Source organism: Sceloporus occidentalis, unplaced genomic scaffold (assembly GCF_023333645.1).
Source record: "Sceloporus occidentalis isolate IW3139 unplaced genomic scaffold, rSceOcc1.0.p SCAF_5, whole genome shotgun sequence".
Taxonomy (NCBI): Eukaryota; Metazoa; Chordata; class Lepidosauria; order Squamata; family Phrynosomatidae; genus Sceloporus; species Sceloporus occidentalis.
In genome coordinates this window covers 32,793,410-32,815,775 of record NW_028316985.1, presented here as the reverse complement: position 1 = coordinate 32,815,775, position 22,366 = coordinate 32,793,410, and the positions used below count along the sequence as shown (strand labels likewise).

At 40.2% G+C, this 22,366-nt stretch overlaps 1 protein-coding gene across 1 annotated transcript in view; it reads left to right on the top strand.

Annotated features, from left to right (window-relative positions):
* Window positions 1-5,564: 5,564 nt before the first annotated feature.
* The window catches only part of TMPRSS6 (transmembrane serine protease 6), a 51,357-nt gene continuing 34,555 nt past the window's right edge, over window positions 5,565-22,366 (top strand). Inside the window, exons 1-4 of the mRNA XM_089526754.1 lie at window positions 5,565-5,721; window positions 8,574-8,719; window positions 11,779-11,846; window positions 13,006-13,190. Coding sequence (XP_089382880.1) covers window positions 5,571-5,721; window positions 8,574-8,719; window positions 11,779-11,846; window positions 13,006-13,190 — 550 coding nt within the window. The 5' untranslated portion in view covers window positions 5,565-5,570. The remainder of the gene's footprint in view (window positions 5,722-8,573; window positions 8,720-11,778; window positions 11,847-13,005; window positions 13,191-22,366) is intronic.

The window sequence follows — 22,366 nt, the reverse complement described above, 5'->3', positions numbered from 1 at the left end:
AGAAGAAAGAGTGCCTCAATAGAAGAAAGAGGACTTTGTCCTGAATATAAAATAGCTCAACAATAAATACTTTCTGTTATTTTGTGCTTGTTAGGTTAACCACAGTTGTTTCCTATACTCTTTGTTCTAACTGAAACAGGAAAAGTATATGAATCACTGAAATGCTAATTGAATTAAGCAGATAAGAAGTGAATGGTATGTATAGGCTTTTGTTTGTTTGCATCTGTTGGCCTTCTTTTGAATACCAGATGATGAAGATAGCACAGGAACAGACAACTTCTTTTGTGGCCTAACTGCACTTTTTGGATTGAGTAAGTGATAGCAGTTGTGTCCTTAGGGTTGGTAACTCATGGTGTCACACACCCCCATTGACTTCCCCACCACCACACCATACAGAATCCTTAATCATGTGTTTTGTACTAATGGTACTCATAATCTTAATTTCCATATATCACTGAATGTAATGGCAATAGTTGTGACATAAACAACTAGCAAAATTAAAATATTACCTTTAAATTACAATATCATTTGTACAGCCTAAATTTGTTTACATACTTTTATGTGGTTGAAGTGAAAATTTGGTAAGATGTCATGTTTTTAAAGAAAATTTTAAAAGAATTTAAAAAGTTAAAAACCTGCGGCCTCTCCCTTCTCTGCCCACTGAGCCTCACTCCACTCATGTCTTCTCTTCTGATGAGTTCCTAACTCTTGGGAAATCCAGTAACAGGAGTTTTGCATAGTTTTCCCCTGGTATTTGGACTTTCCAAAGTGTTTCAGGATACTCTTCTGTGCACATGTTTTTGTATGTAATAACTGTAGGGAATTCAACAACAACAACAACAACAACAACAACCCATCCTATTTCAGATAACCAGATACACTTTTTCATTCAGGATTGTCATTTCCTGTGCAAAAACAAAAGAAAAAACCCTAGCATTCGTGTACATATCTCTTTGAGATGTGTGAATACAGGGTGAGAAATTAAGAGAATTTTTCCTCTTCACTGAAGCAGAGAGAACCTGGGAAATTCCTCATTTGCAAGGAGGAAGTAGTCAGATATTAACAACTCTAGCTTTCCTGTACCATCATTTTGGGAAGTTGATTGTATGTCTGTACTTCACATTTAAACTCGTCAGAAGAAACCATTCAGGACTCCTTTATTCCCTTTATAGAAAAATAACTCTCCTAGTCCTTAGATTGGGAGCTATGAAAGATGAATAGGTTTGAAACTCAATTAAATTTGATGGTCAATGGCAAAGAGTAACAGCTGCAGAGATCTGTCCTTGCTTGGTAATAGCAACAAAAATTGTTGGCCACCAGGGACCATAAGAAGAAGGTCATTATATCAAGCAACCCAGTTGCTTGCAGCAAATTTATATCCCCTGAATGTATTGCTTGAGGCTGTGGAAATTTTGCATGGAGCTATTATTCTAGGATTTGGTAAAATGACCTGGCTAGAACTATCACCTTCCACATTCTCTGCTCTTTCACAGTTCTTAAGTGGAACCACATTGTATCCTATGGCTTCACTAGAGCACAACTCCACATCAGGGGAGTGGAATAGAAGGCAACTGATGCTGACATGGGGTTGTTGCATCTTGTTTTGTTGAGAACTGTTGCAAAAACCTCAGAATAGCATTGCTAGAAGGTTTTGGCAAACTCTCTTTCAGTCAAGATATTGCCAGTATTTCTATTTCATTTTGTTCACTGAACTTTGCAAGCTGAGCAGTCTGTGGGCTGAAGTAGATCCTCAGCAGATGGCCCAGGCATCCACCACATCAGGCGTTTGGGTGTTTTCTTCATACAATGTGCATGAAATCACAAAATGATTATAGTGGTGGTAATTAAAATGGCACCAGAGATTGTGGCACTGTGAGAGACATTACACTGTGGTTTTATCCCTTACTTTTGAGATTACAGCAGATGGATCCCACATCAATCAATGGGCTGGTGAATCCTCTCCAGGTTTTATGCTAAACTTTAACAAAGCTATCCAAGGTGCTGAATCTTATCCTCAAAATAGACTCAGTGCATTGATTACTTCCTTTATTGTTGTTGTTGTGTGCCTTCAAGTCATTTCTGACTTATGGGCACCCTAAGGCAAACATATCATGGGATTTTCTTGGCAGTTTTTTTTAGAGGCAGTTTGCCATTGCCATCCTCTGAGGCTGAGAGTATGACTTGCCCAGGGCCACCCAGTAGGTTTCCATGGCAGAGCCAGGATTTGAACCTTGGTCTCCAAAGCCATAGTCTTAACACTCAAACCACTACATGACACATTTCAGACTAAAACCCAGAATGGATTCACCAGCCACCACTGCATGATTGGGTGCCCAAGCACTCTATATTTAAAATGCCCACAAAATTAACACTATCAGGAGAGATCAGTTAGTAAATGTACTGGAAAGAGAGAAATCTCTTCTAATTTCTGGGTAGTGTAAAAATTCTGGGCTCTTTCCTCCAAATAGATGAAACAGAAGGAGCTAGAGATTGGTCCTGGTGATGGATGACTTTGAGGTAGAAGTCCACTCCTCTCTCCACCTCAGTAAGAGCAGGGAAGGAGCTAAATGCCCCAGGGCTGGCTTGTGAATATTACGTTTGGATGACTACAACTCCCAGAAGCTACACTGGTGGTGGCTCTTACACTTTATTCCAGATAAAACAGGAGTTCAGAAATCTGCCAAAATGGGAAGAGGGTTGTAACCTGCTTTAAATTATCACTGAGGAATCAAGTGCTCAGTTTGTTACATGGCTGAAGGAAGGAAGGAAGGAAGGAAGGAAGGAAGGAAGGAAGGAAGGAAGGAAGGAAGGAAGGGGCAGCCTTAATATGAAGATGCACATGTTCCCAGCTCTGGATTATATTTATCTTCTTTTCCCCATTCAGTCTCATTTTGATATTATCCCCTTGAAACCAACAGGTGTAACTAAGGCAGGGAAAAGTTGCTGGGCAACTAGTCAACATCACTCTGGAGGGGGAAACCAGAGACAGAGAAGAAAGGTTAAAGCAAGCAGTGTATTATCTTGGTTTTTCTTCACTGCATTACCTATCCAGCAGGTTGCTCTAAAGACTGCCCTAAGTGTTGGCCCTCTTTTCCATAGGCTACAGTGGCTTTCATATTTGAGACAGACATTTGCTACAATACTTCCTCAAAGTGAGAGGGACCAAATAGGTAAAGGCATGTATTTGTACTGGGCAAGCCACCATCCATCTTTCATAGCTGCCCAGTGACACAGAATTCTTTGCTAGGCATCAAATGACAGGATTTTCCCCCTGGGATAAGCACAGTTCTCCAGACAGGGCAAAGGACAAAAAGGAAAGAGAACAGACCATTGGATGATGGGTAGCAGGGAAGACCTTGGGCTTAAGTAAATATTACATCTCTCTCAGTATTTACATATGGACGTGTGTGTCAGATTTTGGATGAGAGCACTCCAGGCCACCAGAGCAACAGAAGCCTTCAAAAGGTAGGTCTGTGCGCATTGCGGGACAACACAATGTATTGGCACTTTGAAGATTTGAGAACTATTTTCTGTTACTGGTGTTTGGATGGATATAGAGTAAAGCCAAGGCTAGCCCAAAAACATTTTTTTTTTTGGCCTGAGGTAAAAGATAAGATGGCGGTCCCCTCCTTCCCCTGTACAGAAGCCAAGCGGACTGACACTTGAAACATATTTTGATACTAAAATTGGGATAGGATCCTCTATTTCACCTTAAAGCAAACAATAGTTTTCGGGTGCAGAAAAGGTTGTGTGGAACACAGAGATCTGTATTCAAAAGAAGGGAATAGGGGTAGGTGTTCAAGGAGAAAAAACAGAAAATTGCCATAACTGACCCCCAGCATCTGCTACCTGAGACAACTCCATCATTCTGTTTAATGGTAAGGGTGGCTAATGGTAAGCCTTGAACAAAACCCCAAACTTTTTCTTCTGAGCATAGCATTATATGTAAGCTGTGTTTCCTTCCATGAAGAAACATTAGTTATTAACTGGCGAGGTCAAACAAATGACTCTGCACTCTGTTGTGAATAGCTATAAGACTGGAAAGCAAGGGAAAGGTAGTTGGTGGATGTTTAAAGGGTGCAATGATTTTTCAACAGTGTGTTTATTGCTTTGTTTCATATTTCTTGGTATAAATAGATTTCTCTTCTCTTGTTTATTTTCACCCTCTGATTGCCATGTGTAACACAGAGAACTTAACTTTGCACTAGGAAAAGCCACAAAATGGAGGTGGGGTATGGGATATTTCTGGTTAGCATGGCTGAATAGTCAAAAGAAACGAGAATATGAGAGGGGAGGGCAGAAATTTGCTGATCTGCGTTAGCTTCCTTTCCCATTCTATCATTGAATTCTTTCAGGCCAAGGCTAAGCCTGCAGAGGCCTTGCCAGATGTACCCTGTCATTTGTGTTTTGATCTACAGTGGATTTACATAATAATTTCAGTTAAAGAAATTCCAACATAAGGCAATTTCCCTGTTATTTTTCTCTGAATACAGCTCCACATGGCCAAATCAACATTTAATCATATGCTGTAAAATGTTAATTTTTGGTTCTACTGGAAGATGCAGTTGAAATGTTATATACAACGGATATCAAACTGTCCAAAAGAATTGTATGAATTTTGCAAATGTATGTTTACAGTATATTTGACTGTGTTCAACGCCACTGACTCCCTCATAAATATGCATAGAACTGTAGCATTAGTTTGGCTTCTAGTGTTTTAGTCAGCCCTCTACCATGGGGGCAGTGAAATGTTGGAGAACAGAACTATGAGCTACACAACCTGACCTTTACTGGGCTGTTGCCTTTGGATTCAGTGTATGGCATCTTGTCACTGGTGGTGTCCTGATTCAGCCATCAGCCTCATTGATTTTGTATGCAGGATGGGAAGGGATGCAATCTTGTCTTCACATCAGGCAGAAAAATTTCTTAGGATAATGTCCCAAAATTAACTTATCCACGCTCTGAGTATGTGAACCTTCTCACTCAGACATATTGGCTACAAGACTACAGAACAAGGGTAAGAAACCTTAATTTGATGGAGTGAACAGATCTCCTCCATAGTCCAGATGATGTCAGGAGTGTGGCCAGACACATCACATCCTTGGCCTAAACAGTAGATTGGGCTTTTCCCCAAGTGAAGAAATGGGGGGAGGTATGAAGTGCAGTTAGACAGAGCTTACAGGCACTGGCCTAGCCCTGTCCCAATTGGTGTTCAACTAGGATTTGCAAATGTTGGTCAAAAATACACTCAGTGTTACTTTTCTTTCCTCTTCCCCATTCAGAGAATCTGGGATCAAGACACTCTCGACTAGTATTGGCAGACAGCCAATAGGCCAGAGTTTGGCCAATTTCATTCTCACTCCTTGTAGTCAAATAACTGGGATTCCTGTTGGGTCTAGTTTCCAGAAAAGGGTTTGCAGGAGGGTGTAGGGCTTGTCTAGAGGTTTCCACAGATTCACTGGAACATTTTAGGAGTAGGTTCACAGACTGGAAGTTCCCCTTCCCCTAGCCTAAATCCTTGGCTATTGATAATATGTCTGAATCTTGCTTTACTATTTGGTAAGATACCCATGATGGAGGGCGAGGGACAGGAGAAGGATGCAATGGAATTGCCTCACGAGAAACCAAAGAACCAACTTCGAAACTGCTATCGCTGCCTCCCGCTTTGGGTAGTCTTGATGTTGTTGGGTGGAGCTAGTGCCATAACTTGGTACTTCTTAGGTAATAAAGGCCTTCTTTTGTTGTTCTTATGTATTTGTTAATTGGTATTAAATGATGCAATACAGTAAGAGAATGAGTTCACTGCACATATACCAAATGCTGAAGGTATAAAGTTTTGCTGATTTCATTCATTGCAAACTTTATTTGCAAGCCCAAATAATTTCAAAAGTTTTTTAGCCACTGAATTAGATTTCATGAGGACATGTATGATTGTGTGGTTGTGTGGGTACATTTGTAGAGTGCTCCATTTAAATTTGGGGATTTTTATATGTATTTTTTGTGTGAAAAAATGATCTTTTAAAATGCAATTTGTCTGCATATACACCCATATTAAAAAAAAAAAACCACTACTCTGTGTGTCATTTTTCATGATGTGCACATATGAAAAATCTCACAGCTGTTGCTCACTTTTTTCCAACAAGGCATCTCAATATGTTGAGACACTATTTCCCATTAAGGACAAAAAAAATGTCCATATACTTTTTATATTTGTAGTCAAGCCTGCCTCAGAGCCTTGCAAAACTGTTAACAGTTCTCTTTTATACTGTGATCTCAACATGGAGCAGCAACTGAATGGTTTTCAGTTGCTGTCTAATGTGAAAATGGTTTGAGGAAGAAACTGATGCTATGGTGGCCATTTGCAAATTGCCCAAAATAAAAGAGAGGGGGGAAGAGGAAATACATCACCAAATAAGAAGACACCAATGCAATGGATGACATTAGTGTCATCCTATGTGCATAAAACATATACTGATATGGGACTTGAGCTTTCGTGGATTTTGGTATCCATGAGGGGTGCTGGAACCAAACCCCAGCAGATACCAAGTGCTCACTGTATAATGTCAACAGAAATAGACCTTAAATCTAATAGGTAGTCCCAATGAAACATAAGAATGTCCATAAGTCTTGATTTATCAAGTTCCTATTGATTCAATGGATCTACTTTAATTGGAACTTGGGACTAACAACTGTTTATATGATACATCTCACTTTGATGATAAAGACTGGAGACTTTTATGTCTCCTCTAACTGCTGTCCAGTGCTTATGTCTAATGAGCAACATCAAGGTTATTGTTCTCCTTTCTGATGGTTCTTCCTCATTCAGCTGAAGTTGACCAGGACAGTGTTTGATACAGAGGTGGATGCTTTCAAATAAGGAAGTGTTCTGTGACAGCTCTCCAAACAGAGGACTGTCCTTTCAAAAGTGGGACACATGACACCTGCCCCCAGTTGGATGAGAAATCTACGTACAAATTATGTTAAGAAGTGGAGCCTTATCTACATGAGCAACACAATGATAAGGGCATAAGATGATAACATCTTGTGTTGGAAGAATGGAATGTTATGCTTCACATTTCAGTAGAGGATCACTAGTTACATTTACACACTTTGATTCACAATTCAGACAACTATTGTCTCCCAAACCTCACATCAACTAGAGATGTGGGAGGGTATGTTTAAAAAACGAAACAAAAAGTAAGTTCTAACTCTTTGCAAGTAGAAAATCTACTCATTCTTTCTCGTTGTTGTTCTTCTTACAGGGAATTTATTTGGGGGGGGGGGGTGTGTGTGTGCAAATGCCACTCTCCATTTGCAGTAGGAATAGAAAGAACAGTGAAAGAATTGAGATTTTTTTTAAAAAAAAAGAAGAACAAAAAACAAATTACTTGATTGTTAATGAACTCTGACAAGCAGAACCACAGACCAGAGAGAATTTTCACAGTCTTTATGTATTTATTTATGTGCACCGAAAACAGTATTTTCTGTGTAGAAAATAATTGCTGTACAGGAAACCTGCTTTCTACATAGAAAACAGAATTTCTGCACAATTTGTTTTCTGCATTTTGCAAATAATAAGTTCTGAACTGTGATAGTGTTTGAAATCTGGACATTTTTATATTACTTGCTCACAGCAAGGATGAAAGTGGTAAAGTTATTAATTCCACTCTGTGAGTATGACATTTATGAAGATTTATACCCCTAATTTACAGTCTGAACTGAAATGCTGATATAATGTCATCTCATTCTTCAAACCTTATAGATCAATCAAGTAAATACTTTTGAGACTAGGGATGTGTTGATTTTTTCCCCTTCACCTTTTTCTAGATTTCTTGACTTATTCATTGTTTATCAGGTGTCTAACACCATGAGGCAGTGTAAATTCAAAAAAATAAAATACACCTTCCTCATTAATAGTTAATAAAATGTATAGAAAGAGTTGGCAGCATAAACATTTGTAGATTAAGGTCTAATCTCCACTGCATAAATAGTGCAGTTTGACACCACTTTAACCATCATGGCAGTTTTTGAGATATTTAGCCTTCTCTGTCAGAGAGCTACAAATCCCAGGATTCCATAGGAAAGAGCCATGACAGTTACAGTGGTGTCAAACTGCATTAATTCTGCAGTGTAGATTAGATTTAAGTCTATTACATCAGATCAGAAGTAGACTTAATGTATGAAAACTCATGCTACCATCTTCTTTCTCTCAACTAATCTCAGAGGTGCTACAAGATCCACTTCCATATCAATACAGATATCTTTGAATAGTAAAAAAATATATATATTTTGTCCACAGGTTTACAACTGCTTGATGTTTGTGAGCAAAACAGAGGTATAGTTTAGTGCCTAAGAGAAAGAAGTACAAATAGGCACAAAGTTTCCATCACCATCTGATCTTTCAGGATATTGAGGAGGCTCAGGTGATGGTAAGGGCCTCACTCTGTCTCGCTGCTCAGAGGCAACCCCCACACCCAAACACACAGTCAATTGTAAATGAACTCTGATCTAAATTTAGTAATTCCTTTACTATTCCACTGTATAGAACTAAACAAGCTCCCTTCTTGTGTCAGACTATAGACCACGTCATCTTCTGGAGTTGAATCCCCTACATTTCTACTCTGGCAGTCTAAAGATTCTCAATCGTCAATATTCCCTGGACCATGGGCGGATGGAATCTAGAGCCTTCTGGACAGAGACAACAAAGGCACATAATATGGTAAGCCAAAGCTTTATGAGCAGCAGGTGGCATTAGACAGCTTAGTGGGTATGATATTAGGGTTGCCAGCTGCTCCAGTGCTTGTCAGAATACACTGAGCCTGGAGCATCCCACATCCTGCAATCTGAGGGCCAAAATCTGAGATGCTTCCTGTTAATGTCACACCAGACAGGCCCTGACAATGTTGTTTAGCATGGTATGTTAAGGATTAACCAGAGTTGCTCAGAGCATGTAATTCAGATAATAAATTCCAAGTCTGGGGGGGGGGGGGGATATTCTTCTGGTTGAAAATTAAGTTTTCCAAGCTCTGCTTTGAACAGGTGGGAAGTTCCAAGCTTTCCAAGCTTTGCACGTAAGGGCACATAAGACTTGTAGTACAACCAGAGAAAGTTTTTCAGGCTCTGTTTTGAACAGAATAGAGATTACAGTCGAAGCTTCAAAGTAGTCTTCATGTAGTGCATTGGCGGGGGGGGGGGGGGAGGTGGAAAAGAGAGAAAGAGAATTTTCAGGGTGATGCTTTTGCCCTGATATTCTTCTCCTTTGCCTTGAGGACTGGAAAAGAGGGACCAGGCCCTAAAACCTGGGATATTCATGTGATATGCATGTATGATAGACCATGTTTTTATTTCATGAAAGCCCATGGTGCAGTAGCTAGTTTCAATTAGGCTTGTTGGGTTGTGCAAAACTAGTTCTGCTAACAAGCCATCGTTTGTTAACCAGCTGTAAACAAGAATCTAAACTAGAAATTGTTTTGCTTTATATTATAGTGTTTGTCTGTTTTTTCAATCTTTTTAAAGTGTAGGTTTTAAATTGTTTTAATATGGTTAATAGTGTAATTCCATTTTAATGTTGACTTTTGGTATGCCTTTAATTATATTGTAATCATAATAATTTGTAAGCCATCTTGTGTCCCAACCATGGCAAAAAGGTGGGATATAAATGAATATTATTGCTGTTGCTGTTGTGGTTGTTCATAGAATCATAGAGTTGGAAGAGACCACAAAGGCTATCCAGTCCAACCCCCTGCCATGCAGGAACTCTCAATCCAAGCATCCCCAACAGATGGCCATCCAGCCTCTGCTTAAAGACCTCCAAGGAAGGAGACTCCACTACACTCTGAGGGAGTGTGTTCCACTGTCGAACAGCCCTCACTGTCAGGAAGTTCCTCCTAATGTTGAGGTGGAATCTTTTTTCCTGGAGCTTGCATCCATTGCTCCGGGTCCTAGTCTCTGGAGCAGCAGAAAACAAGCTTGCTCCCTCCTCAATATAGCATCCCTTTAAGTATTTAAACAGGAATATCATATCACCTCTTAACCTTCTCTTCTCAAGGCTAAACATCCCCAGCTTCCACAGGGCATGGTTTCCAGACCCTTCGGCATTTTAGTTGCCCTCCTTTGGACACACTCCAGTTTCTCAGTGTCCTTTTTAAATTGTGGAGCCCAGACCTAGACACAATATTCCAGGTGGGGCCTGACCAAAGCAGAATACAGTGGCACTATTACTTCTCTTTATCTAGACACTATACTTTTATTGTTGACTCATGTTCAACTTGTGGTTTACTTGGACTCCTAGATCCCTTTCACACATAGTTTCATTCAGCCAGGTATTGCCCATCCTATAACTGTGCATTTCATTTTTCCACCCTAAGTGCAGTACCTTACATTTCCCCATGTGGAATTTCATTTTGTTAGGTTTGGCCCAGCTTTCTTGTCTATTCAGGTCATTTTGAATCTTGATCCTGTCCCCTGGAGTATTAGCTATTCCTCCTAATTTGGTGTCATCTGCAAATTTGATAAGTATGCCCCCAATTCTGTCATCCAAGTCATTGATAAAGTTGTTGAATAACACTGGGCCCAGGATAGAACCCTGTGGGACCCCACTGGTCACTTCTCTCCAGGATGAAAAAGAGCCATTGTAGAGCACCCTTTGGGTTCAGGTTGTTGTTGTGATTTTCAAAAGTAATTTGCTACACTACTTGTTACAGTGTTTAAAATGTAGAACATTGCAGTGATGAAAAGAAGTAGCTTGTTACACTGTGTCTCAGTTTTCTGTTACTTTTGGTTCCTTTTTAAATGGGGAAACTCCCTCCACAAAGAATGAGAGAATGGCATAAAACCATAAAACTTGCCTATTAAGATACCCCATAAAATTAATGTTTCAAAATAACTATAATTGTCATTTATTACACCTATGAAATAACTGTGATCATTACTTTACTTTTGAAATGTGGCTTTGCTGTACCCCATTACCCCAAAAGGTCATTGGTGGTAACCCAGGTTCTTATACCTTGTCACTTTCAAGCTCTGATGTGAATCCAGTTTGTTGTTGCCTTATGAACTTTGGCTTTCTTAAACCATAATTTATTGTGATGTTTGAACCTGCAACCTTGGCTTTTCCCTGGCTTGTTTCCCAGCTGACAACACTTCCCTTCTGCCAAAAAAGGCAGGAGAGAAATAAATGAAAAATAGCATGGTTTGTTTATTTGTCTGTTATGCTATTTGTGGCTTAACTAACAAACCATGGTTAACATACACCAGTACTGTGATTTACAAACATGACCTACAGAAATTCAGTAGATAATGCCACGCACACCCTGACCCATTACTGAACTTTCCTACCCAAAACTTGCTGAGAAATTTCAGTGGTAAATTTCTCTGTATCAGACTGTGAAACTCTAAAGCAGCAGCAAAAAGGATGAGGATTAGTCTTCATCTGTATTTGATTACAGTGGACCCTTGTTATACACTTTGGTTCGGTTCCAAGATCCTCCATGTATAACAAAATCCATGGATGCTCAAGTCCCATTAAATATAATGACATAACAAAATGGTGTCCCTTATAAAAAATGGAAAATCAAGGTTTGATATTTGAAATTTATACCTTTTTAAAAACATTTTCAAACCATGGATGGTTGAATCCATGTATAAAAAAATCTGTGTATAAGAAGGGCTGACTGTACTAATCTTTGTGTACTGAATGAGAGGAAAATTATATTGGTGGAGAGAGTTTGTTTTGTGATAATAACCTCTGCTTGTTATTTGGAAATCTTTTCTTTACAGTTAAAAGATGTTATTCATGCCACTGATCTGGCTCCTTACTACAATTCCAGTGCTGTTTATGCATTTGGGTGAGTGAATCATTATGTAGCTCTTTGAAAGTTACCTTCCTAGATCAGCTGCCCCTCCAAATTGTATCAGATCACAGATACAACATGGTTATGTTGGTTGGATGGTGGTTCAACTGGTTGGACTTGACTCAACACATCTGGTATACAAGAGATTCTGCCTTAGGAAAGCTGCCTTAGACCAAAGATGGGTAAAACTCAGACTGGGATTTACTGGCAGATCTCTCTGTGATTGAAAGTAGATCTTCATGGTTTTCTCATTCCTAACATTTTGATGATTCTGAATAAATTTGATTTTTTTAAAAATCTCTTTGGTATGCTTAGCTTTTCACTATCACTAATCTGTTGGTTTTATTGTTCCTTACTTGTAAAATAGAAAAGATACTCACTTGCCCATCACCCAATCTTTATGCAACTCTGCTGGTTACTTTTAAAGTTTTGAATAAAATGACCAATCCATATTATCTCAATTGTAGATTTCTACTTTTTATATACAAGTTATCCCAATATGTAGTTCATACAATGAAGGATGTAATTGGCTGCACCCAAAGCAACCAGTTGTTTCTGGTTCCATACCATCTGAGCCACTTTTTTTTTTTTTTTTTACAACTGAGGCCTGTTACAGACAGGCCAAAATAAAGCTGCTTCGAGTCACTTTGGAGGTATGGTATTTCAATGATGCATGAGTCCTAAGAGTCCAAAAGCCACACCAAAGCTGCACTCCAATCCTTAGGACCAGAGTGTGGCTTTGGTGCGGCGTTTGGACTCTTAGGATGCATGCATCATTGAAATACCATACCTCCAAAGTGACTCGAAGCAGCTTTATTTTGGCCTGTCTGTAACAGGCCTGAGTGTCTCATTGAGGGATTTTGCTATTCTAGCCAAAAAACAAAAGAAAATAAAACAAACAAACAAACAAACAAACAAAAAACAGGGGAGGGGGAAGCAAAGCCAGCCCTGCAAATCTGAAATTTGTTCACTCCATCAGGCTGGGAAGCTGCAAAGTATTCATAGATTAAGCCTTCATATTTGTCCTCTTTTATGACTTTTAGTTATTGTGCCTTATAGTTTGAAATATTTTAACTAGTTCAAGTTGTAGCAGCATAAGACATAAAGGAAAATGAAGGAGAAATACTAAATTTGTTTATTATCTCCTTGCTAGGGAGGGATCTCTCACCTGCTTCTTCTGGTTTGCCCTTCGACTCCCAACAAACCAACATGAGAAGATGACTGCAGAGAAAGTGAAGGCCATACTTTATAGAGAGTTACTCACCAGTTTCAATAAAACAGGTCATATCTCCTATCAGACTGAATACCGAGTTGACCCCAAATCCTTGGTTCTTCTAGGTAAGTACTGGCCACATACCTACACTTTGTAGTTCTAATATAGAACGGTCAGTGGGGCTTCCACAGGTGGAAATCCTGTGACACTATACTAGCTTTAACTCTAGGTTATGCTGATGTTTATGCTTTTTATACACTTGTATGTGAATGTATTAATTGACTCTTTATGCAAGTATTTCTCCATTTGCCTGCAGCACAACAGGCTAGATGACAGGCACAGCTTCATCTCACCATACACACACAGCTTAGAATAGTTGCCATAATGTTTTTCCAAAATGTTGCCACTGCATAACAATGTCATGTTCCACTGATAGTGATTAGAAAGCTAGATCACCTGTTATTAAGGAAGAAAGAGAGAAGGACGAGATGGAGTTATATGGGACAGAATAGGTATGTTGTATCTATGTACGGAGTATCTGAAGATGAAATAGCTGCTGACAAAATCAAAAAAGAAAAAAAGGATATGATGACTCCCATCTATAAAGAATTAACTTCTGATATATTACGAATCTTCTGTAAAGAAACAACACTAGGAAAGGTCTGATTTTTAAAGTTTTCTTTTAAAAGTAAATGTTAAAACATGTAAAATTATATGTGTTCAATATAATAGTCTAGGTTGAGTCTGGAATTACAAAATCCCAAATGCCCCAAAATCCAAAATTGTCCACATGGTTAGCTGAGATGGTAACATTTTTGTTTTTTGATAGCTCTGTGTACAAAATTATTTTAAAATTATTGCTCAGAGCTTCTTGTCCTGAGATTGTGTCAGCATTCTTAGATGTTTACATACAAGGATCAAATACAGTGCGCCCGCACCATGGGGGTGCACTATACACGGCTTTCAGCATACACTGAAAGCTGCGAGGGAACCTGCAGGAATGCACAGGGTGCAAGCGGCAGCACACCCCATTAAGCTTTATGGGGTGTGTGCCCATGGCGCGTGTGCACTGCCACACCACACCACCATGCACGAGCCCCATTACTTTCAATGGGGCTCGAGCATACATGGGTTTTTTTTACGTGGGGGGTCTGGAACGGATCCCCCATGTAGAAAAAGGGTGCACTGTATACAGGGAGATGGGCAGCACTGTCGGCTTTTGCGGATGCTGGTCACATGTTGGAAGAGGGTGGTGGTCTAGATCCAATACTGTCCGGTCTCCCCAAAGTGATCAGTTTTTTTCAGATCTGATTATCCATCTGTTAGAAAATGTGCACAGTATTCTGACTTAGTCCTGGATCACTATGAGTAGCTGGTGTGTTAGAACTATGGATTATTTTTTTTAAAAAAATGCAGGAAGAGTGTTCCAAAATTAGATGGATGATACTTATTCCATCAGGTTGGAAATTAAAAAGAGAGAAAGATACATTTGCAGAGCTATAGAAATAAACAATAATAATAATAATAATAATAATAATAGATAACAAAACCTCAAACATAACAGTTTTCTTTAGAAAAATAAATCCTAGCACAATACTCTAATAGCTATCACTGCCATCACCAAGTCTCTTTCAGCATTATCTGATTTTGAAGTTCTGACTTCCTTTTTCCACAGCATTCCTTAAGTGCTTCCCAGATACACTGGTTGAAATCTTGAGTCTATTTTGCAGAGCTTTTTTATTCCTTTCTATGGTATATTTGTGCTACCCACTTAAACTTAGTGGTGCCTGGTAGCTCCTGTGTCAAACTAGGGTTTTCAGCATGCTTTACAAATCAAGCTAATATAAAATTGATATAGAATAATTTACAGATCCATCCATCAGCTCACCAATGGAAGAATATATAGCCCTCAGGCAAGCGCACCACCAAAAACCACATACCTCACTTCTACTGCAGTATTCGAACAGGTAAGAAATAGCAGGAGTCCCTTATGAGCAGGAGGGGAAAAAGTCCATTTGGGTTTTTTTACCTTCTTCATGCCCTGCAGAAATGTGAGATATGCTTCTCAACCACTCTGTGCATTGTAAATGAACCAATGAATTGGAAAGGACAGCCACAAATCTTGGATATTTATTAAGCTAAACCAACTTTTGTGGATTCCAGATGATAACATTTCTGCATTGTCTTCCTCTAAAATTTTGTCCACCATCCTCTTTTTCCAGGAATAATATTTCAATACAATGTGTCTGTCCATACAACTAGCTTCATTAGCTCTTCATATATCAGATATATTTCCCTGTTTGCATTTGACAGTAAATGAATTTTGATATTAAATCTTTCTCCCTCCTCACTCAATGTCTGGTCATTGATGGAAATGCTAAATAAGAACAAAATTATATGCTATCCCAAATCTCTCTGTGCTAATAAGCTGCCATTAATCATTATCTCCTCTTTTTTACACCTTTTCTGTTTCTGAGACATTCTGCGTGGCAGTATTCAGCCCTCAGTAATTTGTATATTATAACATTGCCAATCAAAACTGCCAAGAGCAGAAGGACATATTTACATATCTAAGTAACAAAAGTTATGTTCTGTCATGGGTGGTCACCTACTTAAATCCTAGAGTGATTGCAGTGGATTGTGCTGGCTGATGTTGCTATTCTAAAAAGGGAGGGGATTTGGGGTCCCAACCAACAGCATCAGTGTCTCTTTGGTATTATGGGGAAATTATTAGTTCAAAAGGAGGCCTGTGAGAGGAGGGTAACTTCAAAGATCTTTCTACCTATATATACCAGAACTGACTGCACAAACACCCTGGTTTTAATGAATAAGAGAGCTTTATTTAGAAATGTGCAAAGGTACATGTGAATATACACACAAAGAAATGCAATTTTAAGAACCATGCAAGATTAACAGAAAGAAAGATGTGAAAGGTTGGATAGTGAAAAATCAGGAATTAGAGGGAGTGGTCATTATTAGTCTTAAAGAGGAGTCTATGGACAACATTTACTGACCACATAACACCCAGCTATGCTCACCCCATCATGTGGCACCCGGGCTTCTACCTGCCAATCTTGCAATCAACAGAGTCATTGTCTTAACCATTTGAGCCACCACATCAGTAGATTCAGAATGTCAGTCAATTCACCAATTTTCAGGTCCCTTCCCTCCTTGCTTGCTTATTTGCACACTTTCTTTCTTTCTTTCTTTCTTTCTTTCTTTCTTTCTTTACTTATTCAATTTATATCCCACCTTTCTCCCAGTATGGGACTCAGTGGTGGCTTGCAACCATTTAAAACACAGTACAGCCTTTTAAACAACAACAACAACAACAACCTTGAACTGTTAATATAACAGTTAAAACACAACACAGATTTATATTTTTTTAAAAGAACAAGTTAAAAATACAAAATAAAAACATTTTTAAAGGACATTTAAAACAAATAAAATAGAAACACAACACACCCACCCATCTGCTGCAATATTTTAAAAAACAAATGCCTTTCCAAATAAAAAGATCTTTACCTGCTGCCAGAAAGACAACAGAAAGGACCTACCAGTCCTCCTGAGAAAGACAGTTCCAGAACTTGATAGCAGCCATTGAGAAAGCTCTCTCTTGTGTCCTCACCAGGTGTACACTGGATGGTGATGGGACAGAGAAAATATTTCCCCTTACAGATCTTAGAATTGGCCAGTTCCACATCTCTCAGGTTAATGTGCAGGTGGAATACAGATAGCTGGGAGAGGGGGGAGGAATCTCCTCTGTAGATCTCAATGCTTGGGCAGTCCCATATGGGGAGATATGTTGTTTCAGGTAGTCTGGACCCAAGCCATGTAGGGCTTTAAAGGATTTTGGATCTGCTGAAGTTTCCAAATAGTTTCCAAAGGCAGCTCCAAATGGAATGTGTTACAGCAATCCAGATGGGCCACAATCAAGGCATGTGTTACCACAGTTAGATTGGAGATCTTAAGGAACAGGTTCAGCAGATACATAAGTTTTAACTGTCAAACACTCCTGGCCACTTCCAAACCTGGGCATTCAAGCTCAGTTCTGACCAGCATTCTGCCAAGCTGTGAATCTGAGATTTGTGGGGAAGTATGACTCCATTCAACACAGACTGAATCCTTCTTCCCTGATCTGCCTTACAGTTGACCAGAAGCACCTCTGTCTTATCTGGATTAAGTTTCAATTTGTTTGCCCTCAGCATTCCATAAAAAATAAATTACTGGAAGCAGACACCAGTTTAACACCAAGACAGCTTCCTTGGAATTAGATGGAAAGAAGAGATAGAGTTGAGTGTCCAACCCCAAAACTCCAGATAACCTCTTTTAGCAGCTGTTGAATGCAAAGGAGACAACCCCAAGCCCAGAGGGACCCCATAAACTAATAACCATGAGGTCAAACAGGAATTCCTTACCACTATCTTCATAGTTCACTCCTCCAAGGAGGTCTGGAACCACTCCAGAACAATGCCCCCAAGCCCTATCCCAAAGAGGAAGCTCAGAAGAGTGCCATGACCAATGGTGCTGAAAGCAAGTGAAAGCCACAGAAAGATCCAGCAAAAACCAATAAGGAAACATGCCCCTTGCCCAGTTCCCTGTGCAGGTCATCCACCAATGTGCCCAAAGCTGTTTCTATCCCATTGCTTAAGATTGTTCACAAAGTACACAAAGTGGTAACCTCTTAGCTTCCTAAGCTTTCTTCTTTTCCAGTCTAAATCCATTGGCATGATCCTCTCTGTTGGGCAACAAAACTTGGCTTCCTGCACTCTCTTAATGGCTATAGTAAGGCCACTACTTTTTTTTGTGCTTTGCATACTGAAAATGCTACATTATTAGCAGCAGTAGTATAGTAGGGACTTCTTGCAACAGACGGGTTGCATCTCACGCCAGTTGGAAGAAATGTTTTTGCCAACAGTCTCAAGAACTTGATCAGGAGAGCTTTAAACTGAGTTCCGAGGGGAAGGGAGACAATATTAAGGAAGGCGAAAGGGATGGCGAAAATAGTCAAACTGACATAGAGGGAACAAGGCAAACAGTGCAAGGACCCAGCAGTGGGAGGCAAAAAAACTTGCACAGGCAGCAAGTAAAAGGGAACCATGGTCGGCGATGTCTCTACACTAATGCACAGAGCATGGGAAATAAGCAAGATGAACTCGAACTCCTAGTACAACAAAGCAAATATGATATAATAGGCATCACTGAAACCTGGTGGGATGAGTCTCATGATTGGAATGTGGAAATAGATGGGTATAACCTTATTAAGAGAAATAGGCCAAACAGGAAAGGAGGAGGAATAGCACTATATGTCAGAGATATTTACACCAGTGAAGAGATCCTGGACATCAATCATGGAAGCCAGGTGGAGAGCATCTGGATAAGAATCAAAGGGGAGGGAAACAACAAGGGTGTTACGGTGGGAGTCTACTACAGACCCCCAAGTCAGACCGAGGAATTGGATGATATCTTTCTAGAACAGATGACCACACAGTCAGAAAAGAGAGATGTAGTAGTGATGGGCGACTTCAACTATCCTGATATTTGCTGGAAGTCAAACTCAGCAAAATCCTCAAGGTCTAGCAAATTCCTCACTTGCCTGGAAGACAATTTCATGGTCCAAAAGGTGGAAGAGGCAACAAGGGGGTCAGCTATTTTAGATCTGATCCTAACCAACAAGGATGACTTGGTTAATGGGGTGCAAGTGGTGGGATCCTTAGGTGGAAGCGACCATGTTCTCCTGGAGTTTGTTATACAATGGAGAGGAGAAGCCAGGCAGAGTCAGACACGCATCCTAGACTTTAGGAGAGCGGATTTCAGTAAACTTAGAGAAGTATTGAGGGCGATTCCATGGTCAGAAATACTAAAAGATAAAGGAGTTCAGGACGGATGGGACTTTCTCAAAAGGGAGATACTGAAGGCACAATTTCAAACAGTTCCAGTGAGAAAGAAAAACGGGAGGTGTCTCAAGAAACCAGGATGGATGACTAAGGAACTTTCAACCGAGTTAAGTTTGAAACGGAACATGTATAAGAAATGGAAAAAGGGGGAAATCACGAAAAAGGAATTCAAAGAAATAGCAGGCATGTGTAGGGGTAAAGTCAGAAAAGCTAAAGCGCAGAATGAACTCAGGCTTGCCAAAGAGGTTAAGAACAATAAAAAGGGCTTTTTTGGATATGTCCGCAGCAAGAGGAAGAAGAAGGAAACGGTAGGGCCACTGCGTGGAGAAGATGGCAAAATGCTAACAGGAGATAGAGAAAAGGCAGAATTACTCAACACCTTCTTTGCCTCAGTCTTCTCAGAAAAGGCAAAGGGTGCTCAACCTGAGGATAATGGAGCAGAGGACAGAATAGGGGAATTTCAGCACAGAATAAGTAAAGAGATAGTAGAGGAACACCTTGTTAATCTAAATGAATTTAAGTCTCCAGGACCAGATGAACTCCATCCAAGGGTATTAAAAGAACTGGCAAAAGTAATATCGGAGCCATTGGCAATCATATTTGAAAACTCCTGGAGAACAGGAGAGATCCCAGCAGACTGGAGGAGGGCAAACGTTGTCCCCATCTTCAAAAAGGGGAAAAAAGAGGATCCCAACAATTATCGTCCAGTTAGTCTGACATCAGTTCTAGGAAAGATTCTGGAGCAGATCATTAAACAGAGAGTTTGTGAACATCTAGAAGGCAATGCCATAATCACAAAAAGTCAACATGGGTTTCAGAGAAACAAGTCATGCCAGACAAATCTAATCTCTTTCTTTGACAAAATTACCAGCTTGGTAGATGAAGGGAATGCTGTGGATATAGTATATTTTGATTTCAGTAAGGCCTTTGACAAGATTTCCCATGACATTCTTGCAAACAAGCTTGTAAAATGTGGGCTAGACAAAGGAACTGTTAAATGGATCTGTAATTGGTTGACCGGCCGAACCCAAAGGGTGCTCAACAATGGCTCCTTTTCATCCTGGAGAGAAGTGACCAGTGGGGTCCCACAGGGCTCTGTCCTGGGCCCAGTGCTATTCAACATCTTTATCAATGACCTGGATGACAGAATTGGGAGCATACTTATCAAATTTGCAGATGACACCAAATTAGGAGGAATAGCTAATACCCCAGAGGACAGGATCAAGATTCAAAATGACCTAAATAGACTAGAAAGCTGGGCCAAAGCTAACAAAATGAAATTCAACACAGAGAAATGTAAGGTATTGCACTTAGGGCGGAAAAATAAAATGCACAGATATAGGATGGGTGACACCTGGCTGAATGAAACTACGTGTGAAACGGATCTAGGAGTCCAAGTAGACCACAAGTTGAACATGAGTGAACAGTGTGATGCGGCAGCTAAAAAGGCCAATGCTATTTTAGGCTGCATCAATAGAAGTATAGTGTCTAGATCAAGAGAAGTAATAGTGCCACTGTATTCTGCTTTGGTCAGGCCCCACCTAGAATATTGTGTCCAGTTCTGGGCGCCACAATTCAAAAAGGACATTGAGAAACTGGAGCGTGTCCAAAGGAGGGCGACAAAAATGGTGAAGGGTCTGGAGACCATGCCCTATGAGGAACGACTTAGGGAGCTGGGGATGTTTAGCCTGGAGAAAAGAAGGTTAAGAGGTGATATGATAGCCCTGTTTAAATATTTGAAAGGATGTCATATTGAGGAGGGAGCAAGCTTGTTTTCTGCTGCTCCAGAGAACAGGACCCGGAACAATGGATGCAAGCTACAGGAAAAGAGATTCCACCTGAACATTAGGAGGAACTTCCTGACAGTAAGGGCTGTTCGGCAGTGGAATGCACTCCCTCGGAGGGTGATAGAGTCCCCTTCCTTGGAGGTCTTTAAACAGAGGCTGGATGGCCATCTGTCAGGGATGCTTTGATTTGGATTTCCTGCATGGCAGGGGGTTGGACTGGATGGCCCTAGTGGTCTCTTCCAACTCTACGATTCTATGATTCTATGATTCTATGATTCTATAATAGTAGTAGAACAGCATCAGTAGGAATAGGAGTAGTAGTAGCAGCAGGAACACGATGACACCAATAATAAAGAAGACAAAGAAATAGTAATCCTCCTCCTCCTAATGCTTCTCAAGTGTAGAAGAGAGGAGAGAAAGGCTTTCCTGACTTAGCAGATGCAGAGAGACTTGTTCCACAATTTCATGGCCTTTTTGTACCTTGAGTGGAAGGCTCTCTATAAAAATTACCCTTAGTATTATGCCATTTGATAACAACTTCTTTTAATACCTTAAGAGCTTCTTAGCTGAAGGGATTTGTCTTGCATTAATTCCCCTTGTTGTATTTGAATGTTTTAACATCAGGAATAGACATATCATTTTTTTAAAACTGTCTGATTTCTGAACAAAATCCCAATGCTGTTTGGTGAATGGAAACTGGGACTGCTTATGAAGAATGTTTTTTCAACATTCATATTACAAACCATGTGGGAGTTTCTGCAGTGTCAAAAAGAGTCTAGGACTGAGCCTAAATGTCATGTCAGATCAGTAGCAGCTGCCAAAGCTCAATGTTTTTGCCTCCTCTGTTCTTTGTTGGTAACATCTAACTATATAAAATGCATGATTGGACATATGTACTGTAAATTCCTCCATTCCTTTTCTAGAACATCAGCTGGCAATTGTAAGGGTAGGAAGATTTGCATCATGATGACATCATATCACTTTGTTACTGAGTTTGGTTTTATATAAATTTTGGGTGCCAAGCGGTCAAAAATCATGACCCCTGACTGACCCCATCACAAGCCTCCATTACCCTAAAAGTGAGCTGACCACGTAGCCAGCCAGTCTTGCTGGACTTGGTCATAGGAAAAGGTAGATTTAAACCTTGAAGAAACCAGTTCTGGGTGTTGCCCTACAAGTTTCGCAGGCAGCCCAAAGAGAAAAGGACAAGGAAGTAGCCTCTCTCCTAATGAGCGAGTGATTGTATTAACAACTCTGCCATTTAGATACCTGCCTTCCCCTGAAAGTTGTCAGACCTCTCCTTTGTGTATCCATTGTGTAAGTTTCAGCTTAGACAAAAGATAGCCATCAAGACCTTTGCTCACCAGGCAGCCATAGCCTGAGGATACGTTGCGCAGTATAAATAGGACCGAGATTTCTGCCCTCATTGAGTTTGTTGAGCTGAAGTTCCAAACCTCAAAACCTTGCTTGCTGAGCTGCTGCTCCAGGCTTGAGTTTCCCGAGCCTTGGGCTCCGCTGAAATCACTTGAGCTAAGCCAATGCTCACTGTCTCTCTCGGACCTCTAAGTTAGCTTTTCCCGCCGGAACTCAGCTCCTAGCCACCGCGGTCACCGCTTG